Source organism: Sarcophilus harrisii, chromosome 2 (assembly GCF_902635505.1).
Source record: "Sarcophilus harrisii chromosome 2, mSarHar1.11, whole genome shotgun sequence".
Taxonomy (NCBI): Eukaryota; Metazoa; Chordata; class Mammalia; order Dasyuromorphia; family Dasyuridae; genus Sarcophilus; species Sarcophilus harrisii.
In genome coordinates, this window is record NC_045427.1 from 508,203,457 (window position 1) to 508,228,234 (window position 24,778).

The 24,778-nt window shown below is 35.0% G+C and overlaps 1 protein-coding gene across 1 annotated transcript in view; it reads left to right on the forward strand.

Annotated features, from left to right (window-relative positions):
* TEX9 (testis expressed 9) overlaps nucleotides 1-20,014 on the forward strand; it is a 52,762-nt gene extending 32,748 nt beyond the window's left edge. The window contains exons 10-12 of the mRNA XM_003755719.3: nucleotides 7,861-7,995; nucleotides 13,552-13,686; nucleotides 18,708-20,014. Of these exons, the coding sequence (XP_003755767.1) occupies nucleotides 7,861-7,995; nucleotides 13,552-13,686; nucleotides 18,708-18,785 (348 nt within the window). The 3' untranslated portion in view covers nucleotides 18,786-20,014. The remainder of the gene's footprint in view (nucleotides 1-7,860; nucleotides 7,996-13,551; nucleotides 13,687-18,707) is intronic.
* The last annotated feature ends 4,764 nt before the right edge of the window (nucleotides 20,015-24,778 follow it).

Below are 24,778 nucleotides of genomic sequence, written 5' to 3' on the forward strand. Positions count from 1 at the left end.
GTGGATCCCTTTCCCTCTTTTATGATCTTTTTTGGGATTCAAACTCAGTAGAGATACTGCTAGATCAAAGGGTATGCATGGTTTGCCCATTGGGCATATTTCCAAATTAATAAGCACATTTTTACCAAGCTATAGTGATGAATCTTAAGATCTATCTCAAGATCTTACATTCCAAGGTAATTTTTTAAATGGTAATTTTCTGGCAATTAAAAAGTGCGGTGCCTTCTCATAGCCAAAAATTTTGATCCATTTACAATTAGTGGGATAAAAATATAAAGCACTTTGCAAACCTTAAAGTACTATGTAAATGCCAACTATTATTATTTTTTAGAGACAGCTAGATGATACCATGAATTGAGTGGTGGATCTGGGATCAGGAAGATCTGGGTTCAAATTGCACCTCTATCTCTCACTAACTGTGATCCTGGCCAAGTTTAATTTAACTTCTGTTTTCCTTAATTTCCTCATCTGTAAAATGAGGAATAATAATAGTACCTCCCTCTCAGAGATGTTATAAGGATAAAATTAAATATTTGAAAGGCATTTTGCAAATCTTAAGGCACTTTAAAGCTTTTAATATTATTAGTGAAGCAGCAGGACAGTGGATAAGAGAAACTAGCTTTGGTCAGAAATAACTAGATTTAACTCCATCCTCTGAAGCATCCTGACTCTGAGTTATTGGGGAAGTCACTTAATCATTTAATGCCCCTTGTAACTCAGACTACAAATTATAGAGCTGGTGCCGATCTTCACTGGTATAGAAAATTTCCTTTCTATTTTTTCTGTATCAGTTTTCTATATCAATGAAATCATAGGTCTGGGTACCAAAAAATGATGGCTGATTAAACATTTTTCTGTTTGCTATAGTGTAACCATATCAGGTCTTTACCTAGCAATGCTTTTATCATATCTTCTTTTAATTGGAAAGCCTAGCCCAGAAATGTCAAACATAAAGCCTGTAGAATATATGCAGTCTATAATACTCCTGAATGTAGCCTGAGCCAGATTAAAATGTAATTGAAAAATATTTAGCAAAATTTTTAAAATACAGTGAAATTCAGGTGTGAACTAAGATGTGATTTTCTAAGTCAACATGTGCCTGCAGGGATCTTTAAGTATAGCTTATTGGTCATAGTTTTTATTTGAGTTTAACACCATTGCCCTAGTCCACTGCAGTTTTAAAATTCTCAGGCCATTAATCTAATCATTATGAATCTTTGCAATCTTATGTAATCTTTGCAGGCCCAAATAGCAGGTCTAAACCTGAATGAGAAATAATTCCTTTTTTAACATTTCATTCATTCCCTCCTTTATTGATCTAAAGTATGATACTGAGCTATCTGTGCCTTATAGAACCTTCAGAGAAGCATATATTTAGACTGCCAACATTGGAAAAAGTATGGAACCTCTAAATTAAGTATCCAAGGTACTTTCATAATCTCTATACCCAAAGCATAGCAAATCACTCACTATTTTAAATCTGTCTTTTCAAAGTTATATGCATTTTATTACTGTTCCTCTTCTAGTTGCTACAAATATCCTGAGGATATGAGATAATTGTCTTTTGTATAAAGAGCACTGGCAAAAAGACCAGCCCCTAAAGTTTTGGGACTGTTAGGACTTTAGTTATATTTATCCTTTCAAATATTCTCTTTGAGGTGTAGTGGAAAGAGTTGTAATTTGAAAGATTAATGCAGGACATTCACTTTCTACTTCTGATGTGACCTGACTAGAAAGTCACTTAATCTAAGCTTTAGTTTCCTTATCTGTAAGATGGGATAATGATATTTCCAGCACCTACCTTACACAGCTGTTGGGAAGATCAAATTAAATAATATACATAAAACAGTTTGCAAAACTTAAAGTGCCATTTAAATGTTAACAATGATAATTATGAAATCGTAGATCTTTTGAAGTAAGGTTTAAGTGAGGGTTATAAAGTCATTAACAAGATGTTGGAGCAAAGAGAAAGAACTTAAGGATTAGTGTAAAAAGGAGCTGAAATGAGACCGAAGGAACTGTGGACTTTATAGCCAGTAGGGAATAGTTATCTTTTTAGTTCGAGCAGTCAAATAAATTAGGTTTGTGCTTAGTGTAGCTACCACCCACAAAGCTGTGAAGAAGGCTGGTGGTAGCAGATGGTATACATACACAGTTTGATTTGTTTGGGACCACATACAGAACAGCATGTGTTTTTTTCTTTTAATTACTCAGAACCAGAAAGATTAGTTTTCAAATAAAACAGTAATATAGCCAGGAGAAAATATATATTGAAGAATACAAATCAGCTTTTGATTACCTGCCCTCACAGAACATACCTATTCTATTTCACTCTTAGCTTAGGACTCACAGTGATAAGATATAGTGTGTGTGTGTCCTTGAGCAGCAGCAGCAGCAGCAGTAGCAGTTAAAAAGAAAGTTCCTGAGGAAAAGAAGTGGTCTTGATTGGTCCAGTATTAACACAGGAAAACACTTGGAATACCTCAATAAGATAAAGTAAATGGCTCTAATTGTGGGCATCCCCTGAGACCCTGTCTTCATCCCTTCATCCTCATCTCTCTGTATTTTCTCCCATAGAGATGTTGCTTACTGGTTCTCTGTAAATGGGAAGTAGCAAAATATAGTAGTAGATTTGGAGTCAAGAAGACTTGGCTTCAGATCCCACCTCAGAACTTAACTAGATTGTGTTCCTGAGCAAGTCCCTTAACCTCTTTGAACCTCTGTTTCTGCATTTCCAAAATGAAGATATATATGTGTATATATGTATGTATAAACATATATATATATTTATAATTTTATGTGTATATGGTAAACCTTGAAACACTACATAAGATGAGTGAGTTATATTATTATGACGCTCAAATGTCTAATATTTCTCCTTTGAGTTCTAATTCTGCATTTTCAACTGCCTCTGGAAAATTTCCCCCTACATATACCCCAGTAATACATCAAAAACATGCTCAAAACTGAACCCCTTATCATTTATTTTCTAAGTTTTTATACAGAAATGCACTGGCATTCTTACAGTGACCCAAGTTAAAATTTTAGGCTCATCTTTAATTTTTTCTTCTCTCTTTTCCAATATATTTAGTTAGTTCACAATTCATATTGATTTTTTCTCTGATATATCTCACACCTATCTCCTTCTCCATACTCATGCTGTCATCTCTTGTTTGTACTTAGTAATTTTTCTACCTCTGCAGTTCATCCTTTATACTGCTATCAAAATCAGCTTTCTAAAGCATAGTTCTGATTATATTATTCTCTTGATCAAAATCTTCTATGGCTTTCTGCTACCAAATAAATGAAATAAAAAGTTTGTCTCTGACCTGCCTTTTTCACAATTTTCCTTTTCATACAATCTCTCCTGGCATACTGAATTATTAGCTATTATTCACTCTCATTCTTTTTGCTCCTGCCTCTCAATATTTGTACATGTCCTTTCTGGAAATGTCTCTCTTAATATCTCTGCTTATTGCAATGCTTTATTCATTGTACCCTTTCCTCCACCTGGAAGTGTCCCTTTATCATGGTATCTGATGCTACTCTTTTCTTCTCTCTTTAGTAGTATTGTTATTCTTTTCCCTATTTTTCCCATTTCAATATTGCTCAGGCAATTTTGCTCAGAAATCTACATTTGCTACAATATGAAAGAATTTGGAGGTATAATCATAATAGACATTGGAGAAATATAAGTAGAGTATCCAGTATCTCTAAATAACATGTAATTCTCTCTCATGGTGATCCTAACAGTTCCCATGGGTTCAATTAGCTTTACAAATAACTCACAGATTATATATCTATATAATTCTAATTTTTCTGCTGAGTTTCAGTTCCTCATCACCAGATACTCCTCACTTTCCTACTCAATATACCTCCTCAATTGCCAGGTCTTTTCAGTTCTTTCTCTACAACATCACTAACATCTATGCCTTTCTCTCTTTATTCACAGTCACCACTGAAGTTCAGGCCCTCATCACTTCTCACATGTGACTGGGCTATTTTAACAATCTCCTAACTGGTCTCTCTGCCTACTATCTTTACTCACTTTTACATTCTGTACAGCTGCCAAAGTGACAATTGTAAGGTAGGACCTTGTCTGACCATGTCACTTTCCCTGTTAACTAAACTCCTTTAGCTCCCTATCACGATTACAAACCTCCCTAGTTGACATTTAAATTCCTTCACAGGCCATGCTCCAGCCCACCTTTCCAGTTTCTTATATATATTTTCTTTCACATTCTCTACAAATCTCTGCAATCCATCTACAGCCAGATTGGCTTTCTTACAGTTCCTTAAACCTGACATCCCATCTCCCACCATTCTCCCTTGATACAAACCTGAAATTCATTCCTCTCCCTTCTGCTTCTTAGGGTTCCTGGCTTCTCCTTAAAGTTCAGCTCAACTTCTCCTCCTCCAAGAGGCCTTTCCTGATCTTCTGGCTATCTGTGTCCTTAGTAACCCTGTCCTTTACACACACACACACACACACACACACACAAATGTGAATTATATGTGAATACCTGTGCACATATAATGTATCATCTTATATATGCATGCGGATTGTTTTGATGAAATACAATGTAAGCTCTTTGAGGCTTTATGGTGTATCCTCACAACATAGCAAGTTGACTACGCATAGGAAATGCTTACTCATTAATTGACAACTTTGGACTGTCTTTAATAGAATGTACTTCTGTGGTATATAATTGTAATGGAATATTATTGTGCTATAAAAATGATAAGCAGGATGATTTCAGAAAAACCTGGAAAGACTTCCATGAAGTGATGCAGTGAAGTAGGGAGACCCAGGAGAACATTATACTTAGTAACAGAAGTACTGTATGCTAATTAATTGTGAATGATTTAGCTATTCTCAGCAATACAAGGATCCAAAACAATTTCAATGGACTCAATATGAAAAAATGGTATCTGCCTTCAGAAAAATGACTGATGGCATTTGAATACAAACCAAAGCATACTAATTTTCCCTCTCTTTCTCTCTTTCCTTTCTTCCTTCTTTCCTTCTTTCTTTCCTTCCTTCTTACTTTCTTTCCTTCTTCACTTCCTTCTTTTCTTTCTTTCTCCCTCCTTCCCTTCTTTTCTTCCTTCCATTCTTCCCTCCATCCCTTCTTTTTCCCCTCATTCCTTCATTTCCTCCTCCTTTCTTCCCGTCCTTCCTTCTTGTTTTTTCTATAAAATGACATTAATATAGAAATATTTTATTTCACCACACATCTCTAATCTATATCAGATTGCTTACTGTCTTAGAGAGGGAACAGGAAAGAGGAGGTGTAATTTGGAACTCAAAAACTAAAAAAAAGTTGAAATTTTTTACATATAATTTAGGGAAAATATTATTTAAAAATAGGATTTGAATTTCAATGGTATAATTTTAAAGGGATAAAAATAAATTTCACAAGTAGGGACTAGGGAAGGCATAATTAGAAAAATTTGTTTGTTAAAGATTTGGGGGTTGTATTAGCTCAATATAAGTCTGTAGCCAAAACAGCCAATGTGATGTTGGACAGCATTAAAAGAATTATAATTTGAGGAATAAGCTGAAGATATAATCCTTTTATACTCTTCCCTGGAAAGATTACATATGAAGTATTACGTTTAGTTCTGGCTGCCATATTTTCAGAAGACAATAAAAAGCGTCTAAAGTACTGTATCCAAAATAGTGAAGGCCCTTGTGTGTGTCTGTGTGTCTGTGTGTCTGTGTCTGTGTGACTGAAGGACCTGGGGATGTTTATTTTAGAAAAACAAAGGCTCAAGGGAAATTTGCTATTTGAATGGCTGACATGTGGAAGATGAGATCTATTTTATTCTAAACTTAGAGGACATAACTATGAACAAAAGAGAAGTTACAAAAAAGGTAAACTTAAGTTTTGATTCTATACTTAGAGGCTATTCAAAAGTATAATGGACTGACTCAGAAGGTGATGGGTCATCCTGATTTGGAGGCCTTCAGCAGACACTAAATAACCACTTGTGGGGCATGTTATAAAAGATGCCCATTGAGATTCCTTCCAACTCTAAAAATTTATGATTATGTGATTATTTATAGCTATTATGATATTGTCCAAGGATGAGGATCCTGAAGCCAGACACTTGAAGTACCTTAAAGTCCTCTGGGTCCATGTCATATACTTTTTCTGTTATGCTGAACTTTATAGTTACATTCTATAGAATATATAGAGTCTGTGGAATAGAAACCATTCTAGTTTTGAGGGTTTTAATGTTCGAAGACCTATTGGAAAAACACTTTGATTCTGTGCCCCCTCTGTAACACTCACATTACTTAGAGCTAGAAAAACAATTTGCATGACTTTAGGTAATATAAATGAAAAGATAATTAAGGAACGCTATATATTCCGGGTAATTGATAAGCCAATAATGACTCGGCAGAAAGGATTATTAAAAAATCTTTTCCTTCTCAGCAGAAAGATAGAGAAACCTGAAGACAGAGAATTGCATTCATGGTCAAATTTTAATTATTTTATGAGTTTTTTATTTTTCTTTATGACGAGGAGAAAGTTTAATTCTGAGGACACCTCATTGGTATTTATCTAAATTACTTAACCTCTACATCTCCTGCTACTAACAAAGAAGTATCATACTTTTTTTTTTTTTTTTTTTTTGCTAAGGCATTTGGGGTTAAATGATTTGCCCAGGGTCACTCAGCTAGGAAGTATTACGTGTCTGAGACCAGATTGAACTCAGGTCCTCCTGATTTCATTTATGATAAATAAAACTTTATTTTTTTCTGTTCATCACAGATCATGATATTATAGTTGTATTATTTACAATTTACAGTATTTTTCCTGGAAAATATAAGTATAAAAACAAGATAATCAAATGAGATACTGCCATTTGGATTCATCAGAAACAAAAGCTTGAAAAATCAACAAATCAAATCTATGTAATATAATCAAATTCCTCTAATTCATTAGGGAAAAAAAGTATCAAATTCTATCTCAAAATATATTACACAAGTTATTTAAATAAAAAAAATTTAAAAAAAACCCAGAATATTCCTCCAAATCACTCTAAAATAAATATATCTAAGAAGCAAAACACCAAGAAGTATAATTCTAACCTTTTTTTATTTCTTTGTGTCCTTTATTACCTGATTGAAGTACAGGAGAATGAGACTGATCCAGTTGCATGCCATATTAGCACCTTTTGGGGGGCCTAATAGCTTGAGTGGAAATATTTAGTCAATAGCCACACTAAGCAGCCAATTATAAATTTCAGGTTCAGACACAGTGTTTGGAAAATTGCTGTGTAGGTTGGTGTTTTCCATTTAGAATTGGGATTTCCCCACTGTGTTAATGGAGAAAGCACTATATTTCCTGGAATCTTTGCAAATAACACTTAACACAATACCTCTGTGGTTTTCTGGTGAGGTTTTATGTATGTTTTGCTCTGATATTTTTGTTTGTTTCTAATTTGTCATTAGCTTCTTCAAAGGACTAAAAAAAATGCTACTTTTATGTGTAATGTGTAATGTCATATAAGTATTCTAAAATGTTGTATACTAAAAGACACAAGTTGTCTCAATAAAATGTTATAGACAGATTATTTTATTATCATATATTCACATATCTTAATATATGTTTCATTAACCATGTTCATGTACTGATTTTTTGACTACTTCCTACTTCTTTATTGCCAGAACTTTTGTATACAAAATTATCTACTTCTTTCCTAAGGTAAAGAATGGGGGGGGGGAGGGGGGGGGAGAATGGACAAGAAAAGGAAATGATAAAATATAAAATGAATTAGATAATTGAAAGAGCATATTATATGTTATGTTTGTTATTAATATTCTCTCCTTTTTGGTTTATACTACAGGAATTAGACAACAGAAAGAAACTACAAAAACAGGCTTCATCCAGCCAAAGTGCCATAGAAGTCCGCTTGAATAGAGCTCTTGAAGATGTAGAAAAGTATAAGCTTGAGTTAAATAAAATAAAGCAGAGTAATAAGGTACAGTATTACAATAATCACCTTCATTAGCATTGTTATCTTTTCTGCAGAATAAACAGGGAGCTAGGTGGTGCTGTGAGTAGGGCACTGGCCCTGGAGTAAAGAGGAACTGAGTTCAAATTTGGCCTCAAATTTAGCTTAATTAGCTGTGTAAACCTGGACAAGTCACTTAACTTGATTGCCTTGCCTCCCCCCAAAAAATAGAATGGAAAGGTATTAAGGGGCAGGTCAATTCCCCAGAGCCTCCACAACTGTGGATTATAGCATCTGAAGGAGTTGCAAGGCAGCCTATGCTGACACAGGTGTTGCAGACTAGGAATGAGATAAATTGGAAGCAGAAGGAAGAGGAGAGAGGTCAGATAATGCAACAGCCTCTCAGTCAGGTCAGAGAACAACAACTGCCTCTCAGTCTCCTTGTGTCATCCTCTCACACAAGGAGATCTATAATGCAGGTCTGGGTTGGATTTAAGTTTAAAGAAAAATGCTTAGTTTTCTACATAACTATGCATTGTTTAAAAAGCAATAATCTACAAGTGAAACAAATAACACAGAGGTTAGTGAAGACACATGATAATAAGTATAAGCTGTTTTAAGCATGTAATTGGTAGTGTGTACTTCTGAAGGCAGTTTATAAACAGAAAACATTTGTGTACTAGACCCATAGCAAGAGAGACAACAACCTAAATTGTTTATTAGTCATTAAGAGATATTGAGGAAAAAAGGATAGCCTTTGGCATATTAAATAACTGCCATATGGAAGATTTATGGGAAAACCTGGCTAAGATTTACACATACTAAAGAGTAATCTGCACTAGTGGAGGAAGTATCCACATTGATGAAATCCCTGTATATTTCAAAATGTCAAAGAAAAATCAGAATTATATATCTTGAATTGTGTCATAGTTTGTTGTCTGCCTTGTAATTCAGAGGATTATATCTCCTAAATAGAGATTTATATGTCTTATATTCAATTGGAGAGAAAAACCTGGAGTCTGCTATATATCTGTCCTCAAGTTTAATAGTTTGCTGATGCCACAGATGATAGAACCTAGAATAGTTTGATTATATTTGCAGTTAATAAAGAATTGTGTTTAATTAGTAACACTTCGGAAAATAGAACTCAAATTGAAAGTGACCATGATAAATGGCCCAAAATTATGTTCCTGAAAGATATTTAATATCTTAATCATATATACTTAATTATTAAAAAGTAGATTTCTGTAAATAGCAGAACTCCCCAGAGACATTTTATGTGTATCTTTTTCCAGACATTTCTCATTCTCAAAAGCCATCTTTGATCAGTGGCTTAGCCCATACCTGTATCTATATTTGGGTACCAAAAACAACTGGACTTCTTTAACTGTCAGATATAATTGAATGCTTCAGTGATGTGTTATTTTATCAGTCTGTATGTTTTCCAAAAAGGAAAGTTGTAATTCCATATTTCTTAGAAGATGAATTTATAGAGTAATTAGAGTAGTTATGGTTAACTGGTATGAAAAGATAGGTAGACAACCATAGAGGGAAAAAAGACTTGAAGAATCATGGTGGACCAGCAAGTTAATTTAAACCAAAAATAAAGTGCTATTTTTAAAACCTCATATGATCTTTAGGCTGTGATTGTGAAAATGTGACATTTATTGGTGTAAAGTTAATTCCTATGGTATGGAATCTAATTAGTATAACATTAGGGGACTTTATTCAGCATTAAGATTCATTTGAATTAAGCATCTACTATATTCCAGACATTATATTAAATAGAGAGGACAGAGAGGTGGAAATGAAACAAATCCTGCCCTTGAAGAGTTTACATTCAACTTTGGGGTAAACAACACATACCCATAAAAAGCTAATTAAAAATAAAGTCCGTGCAATATTTTTTGTATGATTTGTTTTGTATATTTTAAGACAGTGTCTCACCCTTGCAGTGTCATGATAAAAATAAGTCTAAAAGACTATGAGCAAGATAGCTACATTTTATACATCAAAATCTGTGGAATAATTTAGAAGTAGAGAAATTCAACAAAAATCAGATTCACTTATCATATTGTATCATTCATTAATCATATCAATATACATTTTGATGCTTGTTGACTTGTCGTGAAAGGAAGGATGATGAAAAATATATTGGAGACTATAGTCTGGGATTAAGGAATACAAAAAACTAAGCATTTGTAGAATATTTGGAAGTATCACTCATGTAAGAAGAAAGCTTTCTTCAAGAAGAGAGAGTCAAAAGATGTTGGATGTAATAGGCACCAAACAATTACAAAAAATATATATAATTGACAATATCTCCACATAGAGAAATTGGTTAGAAAATATAAAATCCTGTAGTATAATAGATTCAGCCAGTAGAGTAAGAGGCAGCCTTGAAAGTCTTCCAACTAGACATTAGCCATGTGTCAAGATCATGGGAAATTGTTTGACAAGTACAATCACCAAGATAATTTTGTTCAACAAGGCTCCTCATTATCATTATCAAATGAAGCATAAAGGAGTGTGACATATGCTCATCAAGGGGGTTTGTCATTGTCATGGAAATGTCTTATCCAAAGTTCAGATAGAAGGATTTGCTGTAAATGGTGAGGCTCTCCAGGTGGTCCAAGTGACACTATGCCAATCGCATCCACCCCAGAGTACTTTGGGGCTTGGTCAGCGAAGGCCATAATTACCCACAAGAGAGCCCTTTAATGACCCACAAAGTTAAAAGCAGGTAGAGGAAACTTCTTTTTGTGCTGAGCAAAGAGCTTCAGGAGTCTGGTGACAGAAGACCTTTGTTCAAGCCCTGGCTGAACCAGTTACTATGTAGGTGACTTTTGGCAAATCATTTTACTTGTTTCCTAATTTGTAAAATGAGTGGGTTGGACGAGTGTCTAAATTGGTTTTGCCTCTTGTCCAGATAATGAAATGTAGCTAGATGACCAACTCTGTCTCTCTGTCTCTGTCTCTTTCTCTCTTTTTCTCTTTATATGTACATACACACATATATGTATGTTTATATAGAAGTAAATAAACAGTATAAATAAAATTTGTAATAAAAAATAAATGGAGAGTGAAAGTATTGCACAATTTTTCAAACGCAGTTAATCTTACAGTTCTGTTTGAGGACCTGTTCATTGTCCATGTGTACTGAGAGACTTAACTAAGTTAGTGGTTCTCCTAATCAGTCAGTCAATAAACATTTAGTGCCTACTATGTAGCAGGGACTGTGCTGAGTCGAGGTTACAAGAAGAGGTAAAAGCCTTCAAGGAGCTTACAATCTAATGGAGGACATAATAAACAATCTTAATAGTACAAACAATACAATATGCAGTAAAATATAGAGTACAATGGTTATTGTACACAATAACAGTCTTATAGTACAAACTACATACAGGAGAAATGAAATATGATTAAAGAGATGAAAGGCGCTAGAATTGAGGTGTTGAAAAAAGGTTCCTGTAGAAGATATGGTTTTACTTGGAATTTAAAGAAAGCCAGGAAATCAATAGGTAAATATGAGGAAGGAGAGCATTCTAGTCTTGAGGGACAAGAAATTCCTATGGCCAAGAGAGGGAATGTTTTGTTTTTGGAACAGTCAGGAGATAGATTGGAGAGTATGTGGCAGTGCGTTAAGTGTACAGAGGCTAGAAAGGTGGGAGGGTCTAGGTCACTGGGCTTTGAATGCCAAAGGGAGTATTTTGTATTTGAATCTGAAGCTTATAGGGAGCCCCTGGATTCTAGGAAGGAGTGACCCATTCAGCCCTTCACTTTACAAAAATCACTTTGGACCACTGCATGTAAGACGGATTGGAGTGGGAAGATGCTGGAGCAGGCAGCCCACCAGCTGGCTCTGCAACAGTCTAGAGGGGAGGCAGTCAGAGGGGACACAGGCAGAACGTAGGAATTGGCAACAGGGAGGCTGTGTGAGGCGAGAGGTGGGTCTGTGAGAATGATGCAGGATGTTGTGAGAGGTACCTGAGTGGGGAAGGTTTGGCAGAAAGATAACGGATAGAGTTTGGACATGTCCAGTGTGAGTGGCCTGAGAGATGGTTGGAAATGGGAGGTCAGCAGGGAGGCAGGATGGAATAGAAGGGGGTGTCCAAGGGCGCGTTGCAATCTAGACAACGGGATGCTCCTCCTCCCTCTTGGGTCACCGTGCGCATATCTCAGGGAGGAATGCTGGGACTGCTGTGGGCTTTCTAGTAAGCATTATGCTGCCTGCAGAGAGGAGCAGCGTCTGAGTTCAGATAAAGCTTTGCTATCTAGAAGGAACTCCTCTTTCATTAAAACTTTGCATAGAAGATTTTTCTTTGTAAGCACCATGGACAAGCAGGCCGCCTATTTTATGCCTTACTGGATGTTGATATTCAGAAAATTATTGGACAAATTTACCTCTATATGTCAAAGATTTGAAAAATATTCCTGGGAAACAGAGTTTCAGAAGATCAGTTTGATGTGCTTCACAGATCTGTTATTTTTTGCGAGTGAGTTCTTTATAAGGGCACAATGTTGTAATCCCTTTGTTTATTAGTAGATAAGTTTACAGAATAAATATGATTTAAAAATTCATTACCCTGTAGGCAACCTGGTGCTGAGCTTCCATAAGTTTAGTCCAGACAAGTGACCCATAATTCATAGGATAAAAGGAGATTAGAAAGACTAAGGGCAAACTTATCTTCAGTAAGATCAGAAGAAGTAGCACACAATCTTCTAAAATAAATTTAGTTTAGTTATGGGGTTCTTAACCTTTTTTGAATCATGGGCCTTTTTAGCTGCCTAGTGAAGCCAATGGGCCCTTTCTCAGAATTCTAATATTTTTAAATGATTAAAGGAAACACTAAATTTTAGTTTAGAAATTCATGAAAATAATGTAATTTCTTTTCCCATCCAAGTTCATGAATCCCCTGAAATCTATCCATGTGAACTAGTTTAAGAATCTCACTTTGGATAGTTAGTTTAGAAAAGGTTTATTGAAGCTATCCAGTAATATCTGTATATATCTGATAACATTTTAGAAATTTTTCTTTAAGCTAGCTTAAACGGCTATTTAAGATCACTTACATGTCTCTTGATTTTATAACTCATATTTTACAATGACTCAGTAAAAGATTTTTTTAGAATGAAATCCTTATATAAAATATAAAAATCAAAAAGGAGAGAATCACATTCTTAAAGATCAAGTGGAGAGTTTTAAAACTCTTACTTTTAGTTTCTGATACAGTCGTGGTCTTTCAAATTTTTTTTTTATTCAAGTACTTTTCCAAGTAGAGGATAGTAGGTTATGCATGGATAGTATTGGGCACAGGGTCAGAAATACTTGAGTTCAAATGTGGCCTTGGAAACGTCTTCACTGTGTGACTCTACACAAGTCATTCAATCTGTCTACTTCAGTTTCAACTATAAATGGGGATACTTAATTATAAATACCTCTCAGAGTTTTGATAAGTATCAAATATGATCAAATATGCCTTAGCTGAATGCCTGGTACATAGTAGGAACTTTTAATAAATGCTTGTTTCCTTCCATTTAGATCAATAAATCAGGGTGCTAATTTTTTCTGCTCTTTTATAGGACTTAGCAAATGAAGAATACAAGAAAATTGAAGAATTAAAAACAGAAAACAGGAAGCTGGAAAAACAAAAAGGAGAGTTAATGACAGGTTTCAAAAAACAGCTGAAATTAATTGATATTTTAAAAAGACAAAAGGTAAACTTATTCTGCAAAATTAAGTCATGGATAATATAACTGTGTATATGATTTTATCACTAAAGAATTTTTTGCCTTTTAGATACTTGATTATAATTCTTTTGATGTAATTTTCACATTCCAAATTTTATAAAGCCTAGTTATTTATCATCATCAGCATCACATAGGGAAGGGGGGGAATAAGCATTTATATAGAATCTACGATGTGCCAGGAAGCGTGCATAGCTTGTTTACAAATAATTCATTTGATCCTTATGACAACCTTACAATATGTCATTATCCCCATTTTACAGTTAAGGAAACTGAGACAAAATACTTAGGACTACACGCTTTCCACTATTACCACTGGTTGCCTCTGAATACCTTCATATATGCATGAAATTGAACTAGATTTTACTGAAGATGAGTGTAGAAAATGTAGTATGAAAACTCCTCAACTAGAAACACTCTTGTGAGCAGCATATTGGAGAGAAGGAAATCATTTTTGGAGACCTTTTTTCTAATCTCCGCTCCTGGCACAGCAACAGTGTGAATGTGGACAAATCAGTTATGGTCTTACTGTCCCAAGGCAAGTTTCTAAAACAAGAGGATAAAGATGAACTGCTATTTGTAAGTGGGGGAGAATTTCTACAAGCTGATGAAATCACAGACTTGAATACAAAAAAGCAGGAAAAAATTATCAATTATTGTCATATGGCACCTGCTATGCACTAGGGATATAAAGTTGAGAAATGATAATAGCCTCTGTGCTCAATGCATTCTATTGGGGAGATTTGTGATGTGCACCAAGAAGCATGAGACAAGGAAGTATGTGAAAGGGGAAAGGAAGAATTAAGGCACAGTGTGTTCCAGAAAGTTGGAGTAAGGAGAGATTACTTTTAGCTTGGAGTTGGGATCAGGGAAAGCTTCATGATGGAGGAGGCAACTGATTATCCTTGAAGTAAAGAATGTTAGCAGGTTCTGAGAAGGGAGTACATCACAAGCATAACAAAAAGGCTGAGGAGGACATGAGACCAAAAACAAAATTGCTTCTATGGCAAAGAATCTTCTTAGCTCTATTCAACAGGACATTTGGAAAGCAACTTGTTACAGTTGAAAAAGTTTTTAATGTAACTTCCTTTAATTTGCACTTTATTAATTTGAAATAGATGGTAATTTACAAATGAATTGGACTAAAATTTACTTTTTTCACTATGGAGAAATCTTTTTTTAACAAAAAACTGTACAAACCATTGGTCAGGGACAATTCTTGACATATCTCCTTTGTAACGATAAGTTAGCCCTGTTTGATAATGGTATTTTGAATGGCAAATCATTTTCATCTGTTTATTAAAGAGGCTCTCTATATAAAACTTTGCTTAGTAAAAGTAAATTGTCCATTTGAAAAATTGACTCTTTTCCCAAGTCAGCTAAGTGTTTTTGTACTTTTGTATTTGATATGATTGTTCACCATTTAAAATATACAAACAGCTAATTCCTTCATATATATCAAAATGCTAAGAATTCAGGAAGGGCAAAATCAGTTTTTCTGAATCGAAATGTATTTATTAGATCCTGCTGCATTATATAGCAAAATTAAATTATTTTAATTTTATAGTATCTAATATATCCATAGCACTCAAGTATTTGTTGACTAATTTGAGAACAAATGCTTTGAGGCAGCTAGATAGTACAGTGAATAGAACATTAACCTTGAAGTCATGAGGTCCTAAGTTCAAATTTATCCTCAGACACTTAATATTTACTAGCTGTGTGACTTTGTCACTTGACCCCAATTGCTTCACACACTCATACAAAGAAAGAGAACAAATGTATTATTCTAGTGTTTCAAATCTCTGTTCTTCCTTCATTTAATTGTTTGGCCATTAAGCAATAACTTTCTTTTTTTTTAAAAAATAGTATCATAAATAGTAACCTTACAGAAGTGAAAGAATAAAAGGCTTTTACATCCACTTTTTCACATTTAATCTTCTTGACCTCCTCCCTCTTCATTCTCAGTGGCAGTATTATAGCGTAGAGGCGAAAGAGCTTGGCTTTGGATTCAGAAGCTCTGAGTTTGAATCCTTGTTCTTTGTGTGACCAGAGACATCACTTCGCTTCTCTGATCCTTCAGGATGAAATCAGACTAGATGCCCAAATATCTCTTCTAACTCTACATCTTTAAGTGGATAATACCATTGTACACAGAGTAGATAAAAAGGATTTTCATAGTTTTAGTTAGTCCTTTTTTAAAGGCGATCTGATTTGTTTCAATAGTTGAAGGATCTTTAACTTTTGTCATTGTGGATACTCCCTGTACCTATGAAAATCACAATACTTGCAAGACTTGGTAGATGATTTGTGAGAATTTCTGAATTGAGTAATTAACTCCCAAGATGTCAGTCTGAGGACAAGATTCTCCAAGAAAAATTCCTAGGCTGGCCCTTGCTTAGCAGATATTCAATCTATCACCTGACTGGTGTTGTAAGCCTTATTCTAGTTTTGTAAGACCTTCCAAAATTTGTATTTCCCTGACAAATCCTTTGAAAATCCAGGGTCATCTTCATCCATCAGGAGGCTGTAGAGTAAGACTTTAAAGAAGGAAGAAAAATCAGAAATACATGGAAATTATATTTTAAATGCATCAATACTTCAATTTAAGCTTTAATAAAATGGAACAATGTGGAAATAGTACTGATATTGGTTTATCAGGGAAGCCTTTTGGAAGAAAAATGTTAAAGCATTAAGTGGAAATCAAAGAGAGTCTTAAGGGATATCACATAGATTTATGTGGCTAGACCAGAGAATGTAGATGTTCTTTATATGGTTGTGTTTAGAGATTTCTCCAGAATCTCAGCACAGCCGACTAACTTTTGCGACATTTTGGCTTACTTTTACACTTTACTGTGTAAAATATTAGATGTTAATAATTTAAAAAGGAGAAATCAGTGCTATAAGGGTATATCAGAGTTGGAAGGGGCCATGCAGATTACAAATAATGCCATCATTTTACAGATCAGGAAACAAGAATCTGAAAGGATAATGACTTCCAAGGTCATATGTGTTAGAAGTGGAATTTGAAGCCAGTTCTTCTTAGTTCACTAGATCAAGCTCTTGTCAGCTATTAGAAAAAATAAATATAGTGGCTTTCTCCTTTCCTTCCCCTCTCCCATCTCAGCAAGTAATAAACAAGATTTTCTTGGTATATCAGAAAAAATTATTTTACATTTTAATATTTTACTTTTGATGAGTCAGGACTCTGTGATTTAAAAATGTTTTTTGTAATTCTTCTTTCCACCCTAATGTTCTAAAGTTAAACTAAAAATTAATTTAGAATGTAAAACAATAAGCTTAGGAATTGGTGGTGTGGATTTTCTTTCTTTTTTACTTGAGTAAACAATTATGTGTTAAAAGTGGCAAGAAACAAAAAGCGCAACTTAAGTCATACACTTAGGGACCCTTTTCCTCACCAGTTAGAGCTATTGCAGTTTTTCTATTATCCCTATTTTTTTCCTAAGAGGAAATTAAGATAATGTGCTTCTGAGTAAGAAAAACTAAATTCCTTCATCAATGCCAGTCTTTGGTGAGAGGCAGGGAATATTTTTTAATCTCACTGATATTTAAAATCTCAAGTCACTTTTTAGGATAATAAGATGGCCCAGTGGTTAAAGCAGTCAGGATAGACCTGAGTTCAGATTCAGCCTCAGATGCTTACAATCTATGTGATCCTAGACAAGTCACTTAATCCTATTTGCCTCATTTTCCTCATCTGTAAGATTATCTGGAAATGGCAAATCACTGCGGTGTCTCTACTGAGAAAATCCCACATAGGATCACAAAGAATTATGAGTGAATAACAACCCCACAGCAGCAGTCATTTTTTGGTTTTATTTCTAATTTTTGGTTTTTGCTGATATCTTTTATTTTTATATAAACCTTATTCCAAATATGTCTCTCTCTATTTAATAATAAGAGAAGAGAAAAAAGCAACATTGGGCACATTGGACAACAATAAATGAAATCTAACAATGTAAACAATGTTCTGCATCCATACTCCCTCACCTCTGCAAAGAAATGGAGGACAAGATAGAAGGAAACAAGCATTTATTAAGAAGCTGCTAATTTGTCAGGCACTGTGTGAAATGCTTTACAAATATTAATCAAATTTCATCCTCATAGCCCTGAGAAGTAAGGGTTATTTTCCCTTTTTACAGATGAGGAAACAGGCAAATAGGGGTCTACGTGACTCCCAGGGCCCCAGAGCTAAGAGTTGGAAGTTGGATTTGAACTCATGTCTCTATGACTGTAGGTCTAGATCTTTCTGCACTGTACTACCTAGCTGTCTTTTAAGTGTTTTCATCACTTTTTCAAGGCTAACCTTGGCTATATTGTAATCACACAATGTTCTTTTTGTTTATATTGTTGTGGTCGTTGTCCACATCAGGGCTTCTTAAAGCTTTTTCCACTTGTAACCCTTTTTTGCCTGAGAAATTTTTACATGATTCTGGTATGTAGGTATATAAAGTAGATATTCAAATCAAACGTTTACTGATAAATCATAATTTTGCAACTTCCACATTCATTTACAAGATCTCATATAGGGTTGTGATGCACAGTTTAAGAAGCTGGGTGTCTGTGCTTTCACCCTTCATCAATTCATATCTTCCTGTGCTGCTTCTCTGAATTTACCATATTGTTCCTTACAGCATGGTGGTGTTCTGTGCATTTGTATACTAAAATCCATTCCCTGGGGGACGCATTCTTCTTTTCCAGTTCTTTACTACCACAAAAAATTCGGCTAGGGAGTAGTTTTGTGTGTGTGTGTGTGTGTGTGTAAACTAATTTTTTTCTTCCTTTCTTTGACCTCTGTTCTTGTGAATATTTTTAGCAGTGGGATCTCTCAGTTAAAAAGCATGGATATAGTTATTTTTAAAAGTATGATTCAAAATTGCTTTCCAGGATGGTATTTATAGTTTATTTTTATTACTCTGTAACTTGCTCATTTCTAATTGCTACTAAATTAAACAATGTTTATTTAACAGATGCATATTGAAGCTGCTAAGATGCTGTCTTTCACTGAAGAGGAATTTATGAAGGCACTTGAATGGGGAAATAAATAAATTTAATATACCTCAAATACTTTCCCCTGAAATCCTCCTTAAAAGAAAATTCTGTGTGCCTGATAAATTGGAAGTATTCGACTTTATTTGCAAGTTTGGGTATTAAGATATTTTTCAATAATCTAGTGGATTTTGTGGGGAGACTGTGCAAAAGCTGCATAATTCACAGGCAAAAAATGATAGTTTCTGATATATATAGAGGAGAATTCAAAAGTTTGGTTAGATTTTAAGTTAGTTATTTGATTATTTTATACAAAATTTACATATCACTATATAAAATACAATGTGGTATTGCTTAGAGATGCAGAGATATAGGTATATTTACTTATTTTGATACTTGCAACCATTAAAGGTACTTATGATAGTTTTCTTTCAATATCTTGATTTTTAAATATATTAGTTATGTTACAAAAAAGTTCAGTTACGTCTCTTAATTAATTGTCTCCTGAAATTACTGCACTTATTTCTAAGTTATTTGAACATTTCAATAAAAATACATGCTACTTATGTTTATGTAATGGGAGAGATTCTCATCAGTCTGATAATGGCCACTGGTTAACTTGATGTTAACTGATTGGTCCCCACTGACTGGGGCAGCTTCTTCATAGTCTCTAAGGTTCAGGAGGATAGACTTTTTTTTTTTTTACAGGAATTGCCTTTAATTAATTTAATTGCCTTAAGAGAGAACCCGCCCCAAGTCCCTTTTTCATGCAGTTGCTTTTGAACTTCTAGAGCAGAACAGAAGAGAGATTTCATCTCCTCTTCCCTGGCAATCTCTCAGAGGTAGCTGGGTTTATTGCACTCACCCTGAGAAGGGAGGTCCCAGGAAACCCGCCCTCCTTGAGGGCAGCAATGTAGAGAAGGTAGATTTCCTAAGCAGCAGCAGTCCGACAGTTTTGTATGCAGCCTCTAGAATTCATGAGCCCGGGACCCCGAAAAACATCTCCCTGATGGTGCTCCCTCTGCAGAGAAGAGGCCTGCCTGCAGATGGAGGACCAGAGAGCCGACCTTGCCAGTACTCTGTAATCCTGCTTGGAGCCAGGCTGAGGTGAAGGGGGTAAATTTGTTCTGTAAAGTATAGGAGAGTATAAAGGATTTGGACTGTTGGTGTGTTTGACATTTCTTCTGCTTTTTCATGTTTTGTGTTTCTGGTGTCTGTGCCTATGACTGCTTTGTGTCACATGCATTCTCTGTGTTGGATGAAATAAAAGCTATCTAAAACCCTGTACCAGTATCGTACTCTGAATAGCTCTGATGAGACTTAGGGGGACCTAAACCTAAGTCACAACTAAGCTTCGTTTTAAAGGATTTTCTAGTGTTTGGTTCTGGAATAGGGGCAGAAGGAAAATAAACATGTGAAGCCTCTGCAGTTAGGTTTCCCCAGATGCAACACTCTTCATGTGAGCCCAGAGCCTCTGGGGACCCTGGGTTACAGGGGACATTCACGTAGTTAACTAATCCTCAGGAAGTGCAGGTTAATGGAGGGAAATCTAAAGAAATCATGAACTTTTGAAGAACTGCCATTTGAAACATCATCCAGCAAGAGAGCTTTTAAAGCAAATCTGTCACAAATATTTATTGGTATTAATGTAAGAATACTACCACCAAAAAATATAGGTTTAAGAATGAAGATGATGAGATATAAAGTAAATTCATGAATTTGTATATAGAAGTAACAAAAATCACCATCTGTAAGATTCCATCTCCCCAAATCTACAAAATATATAAAATATAATCTACCAAAACTCTCATAAGACAAATGCAAATTATAATAAAACACTTTACAGAAACAAAGAAATATGAATAATCAGAATTTTAATTGATCATAGTTAGACTGTAATATAATTGATGAAACTAAGTTAATTTGCAAAGTTCAATATGTCTAGTAAGGGTAGAGTCAGACAAAATATAATTCATCTTGAGAACATACAGAATTGAAAGAGGAATAATGAAAATAAGGGAAAATAATACATGTCAAGCAAGACCTCAAACTTATTATAAATCAGTAATCATCATAATTTGCTACTGGTTAACAAACAGTAAAGTAGATCCATGGAACACATGGGCTAAGTAAGGATCAGAAATAAACTCTTTAGCCCCATGTTTGATAATCCTAAAAGCATAAACTACTTCGAGGAAAGACTGAAGTTCTGAAAGAATTGCAAAGCAGTTTGAAGAAAAGACATTTAGAGAGCAGCCTTTTCTTCCACATAATACATTTTAAATGGATGTGTAACCTAAATATGAAAGGTCATATCTTTAAAAAAAAATGAAAGGAACTTCATTTGGTCATAACCATGTCTAAAGAAGTTTTAACCAAATATGAACTGATGACATTAATTCTGGTTAGGTGTGTAAGAATAAATCCCTATCCCAATCAATCCAGGTATCTCTATCAAATTAAAAGTGTAAGTTAGATATATACATGTCCTGAATTTGAGAGAATTAAAGTGCTTATTTAGGTTATAGATGCATTTAAAACGTGTTTGGATTGCTGTATGAAAGCAGAAAGGAAACATCTTGTGATTGTCAGAATTAGAAATACTCCTTATTCTGTTTATAAAGACTTCAAGTCTAATGGTAATTCAATAAAGAGTGGGGGACGCTGGGCCCAGAGGTACCTTAAAGAGAGAATTCATTTCTACTAGACCAGAAGGCCCCTAGAGAGGGGTAGAGCCCAGTTGGGAGAGTTACATACCACCCTCTTTACCCCATAATCATCACTGTGGATTTTGTTACTGGAGAGGGACCAAACCAGTAAGAGAGGACGTATCCAACATGGCACAGATACACAGAGAACAGACATGGACAAACAGATCAGCCCCCCCAAGGGAATGAGCTCAACAGTTACCTCTATGGGGAACTATCCAAGGGACATAAAGAGCTTTTAGTAAGTTTATTCTTTGGTTACATGTTATTCCTATGTCACTCTTGTATGTCAAGACTGAACCTTTACTCCCCAGAGATTTTTTTGAAATGAAAAATCTGGGAAGGATAATTTGAACCAAATGTTTTTACTAAATCACCTTAGTAAAAATGTTTTTCCTAAAAGCTAATTGAGTTTACTGGTTGATAGGAAATACAAAGCACACCATTTGAAGGCTTACACAAAACAGTGTTAGGAATCCCAGCCCCACAGTGTTAGCCCCAGAACTCTCTTTGAGAGCATCTTGTTTCAAACAGCTGGAGGAGCAGCTCCGGAGGGGTTATTACACATGAAATTTAAAATCTTGCAAAAATAAAATCAATATAGCCAAGATAGGAAAGGAAACCTATACAACTGGAGGTGAAGTAGGGGGAGTCTTTTCATTTAAAAATAGCAAATATATGACCAAGATAAGTGGTTAAATGATAACATTTGTGCTAAGCATTGGAGATACAAATATAAGCGTTATAGTTCCTGCCCTGAAGTGGTTTATATTCTAATAAACAGGGGAACACAAACACATATAGGGGATTGGTGGCCAAGGAAGAGTGTTTTGGTCAGGGAAATCACAGGGATGGTGACTGAAGTCACACGGAAATGATGCCTTTCCAGAAATGATTGAGCTGATTATCGTCAGAGTGCTGGAAAGAGGGGAAAGCAAGAAGTATAGTTGGGAGGAATGGGGCTGAATGTGGGTGGGATCCTGGGAGCAGCTGCTCAGGGTTGCATGTTTACTGTGAATCAGTTCCTGTGCAGAGGCTTACAGTAGCTACTCACTGGTTATTGTGGGTAAATAAAAACTCGAAGGTATCTGAACCATTCTGTATAGCTAACAATATTGGGTTAGGAAGGGGAGACACATTTCATTCAAAGTAAGAGAGAAGACGACTGGAATACTTGTTATACAAGTTCCTCTTATATGACCAGTGAAGAAGTTATATAGTATCTGGACCTGAGGAGATTGTTGAGAATAAAGATGTTATGTGCATTGCTGTTAATTCCTGACCATTTAATTATGAAGGACTAGGTATTACAGGCCTTAGACATCAGAAAGTTGCTAGATTAAATAACTTTTAGGCTTTTGGAGTTGTAAAATCCCTGATGAAAGCACTCACTATTCCACTTTTGAAAAACAGTTGCTTGACCTTGGTTGCTACTGAGTGGATGAAGCAGTTATATTATTACCTTTTGCCCAGAATTGCTGAAAATAAGTTGATGGTTGTTCCTTAAAAGTTGAGTGATGGTTGTTCCTTAAATGGTTAAGAGACACCTATAAGGCATCCTTAATGGTAAATGATCCCTTGGTCAGGCTCCGGAGGTATTAATTGCACTTTATGGGTGGGTTATGATATTGCCAGAAGCAATGCTTTGCCTCAATTATTTCCGTATATTCAATTTTTAACCAATTACATGCAAAACAATTCTTTTAAAATGTTAATAGCTTTTTTTTCAAAAATACATGCCAAGATAATTTTCAACATTCACCATGTTCCAAATTTTTCTCCCTCCCTTTCCCCTCCCCGCCTCCTCTAGACGGCAAATAATCCCTTATAGGTTAAACATGTGCAATTCTTCTATACACGTTTCCACAATTATCTTTCTACCCAAGAAAAATCAGATCAAAAAGGAAAAATAAGAGAAAGAAAAAAGAAGCAAGCAAACAAAAAAGGTGAAAATGCTATATTGTCGTTCACACTCAGTCCCAGCAGTCCTCTCTCTGGGTGTAGGTGGCTCTCCATCACTGAACAATTGGAACTGATCTGAATCATCTGTTGAAGAGAGCCTCGTCCATCAGAATTGATCATTGTATAATTTTGCTGCCATGTATAATGTCTCCTGGTTGTTCTTCACTCAACATCACTTCATATAGGTCTCTCAGCCCTCTCTAAAATCATCCTGCTGGTCATTTCTTACAGAACAATAACATTCCATTACATTCATATACCATAACTTATTCAGCCATTCTCCAACTGATGAGCAGCCACTCAGTTTTCAGTTCCTTGCCACTAGAAAAAGGGCTGCCCCAAACAATTTTGCACATGTGGGTCCCTTTCCCCTTTTTTATAACATTTGTTTTTAAAACTGAGTTCCAGATTCTCTCCCTTTCCCTCTCCCCAATAAACCTCCAATGAGAAGACACATATGAAGTTATGTAAAACATTTCCATAAAAGTCATGTTGCAAAAAAAAAAAGTATAAATCCCATCCATCCCCATAAAATTATCAAGAAAAATAAAGTGAAAAAACAGTTTGCTTCAATCTGTATTCAGATACAATCAGTTGTTTCTCTGGGTATGGATAGCATTTTTCATCATAAATCCTTCAGCGTAGTCTTGGATCACTGTCTTGATGAGAATAGCAAAGTCATTCACAGTTGATTATCCCACAACATTGCTGTTACTTTGTACACAATACATTTCACTTTGCAGAAGTCTTTCTAGGTTTTTCTGAAGCATTCTGCTCATCATTTCTTATAGCACAATAGTATTCCATCATAATTACATACAATTTATTTAGCCATTTCCCATTTGATGGGCATCCCCTCAATTTCCAATTCTTTCTCCTAAGAAAGGAGTTGCTATAAATGTTTTTGAACATACATGTCCTCTTCCTTTTTTTTTTTCCCAATTTCTTCTGGGATACATGCCTAGTAGTGATATTGTTAGGTCAAAAGATATGCATGATTTTATGGTCCTTGAGCATAGTTCCAAATTGCTCTACAGAATGGTTGCATCAGTTCACAATTTTATAACAATGCATTAATTTCTCTTTTTTTTCCCACATTCCTTCCAACATTTGTCATTTCCCTTTTCTGACCTATTAGTCAATCTAATAGGTATGAGTTAGTACCTCAGCATTGTTTCAGTTTGCATTTCTCTAGTCAATAGTGTGTTAAGAGTATTTTTCCATACGGTTATACTTGATTACTTCATCTGAAAATGGTTCATATCTTTTGATCATTTATCAAATGGGGAATGGCTCTTATTTTCTATAAATTTGATTCAGTTCCCTACATGTAGCAATGAGGCCTAACTATTTAAAATTGTTTTCACAATTACTTTTCTAAC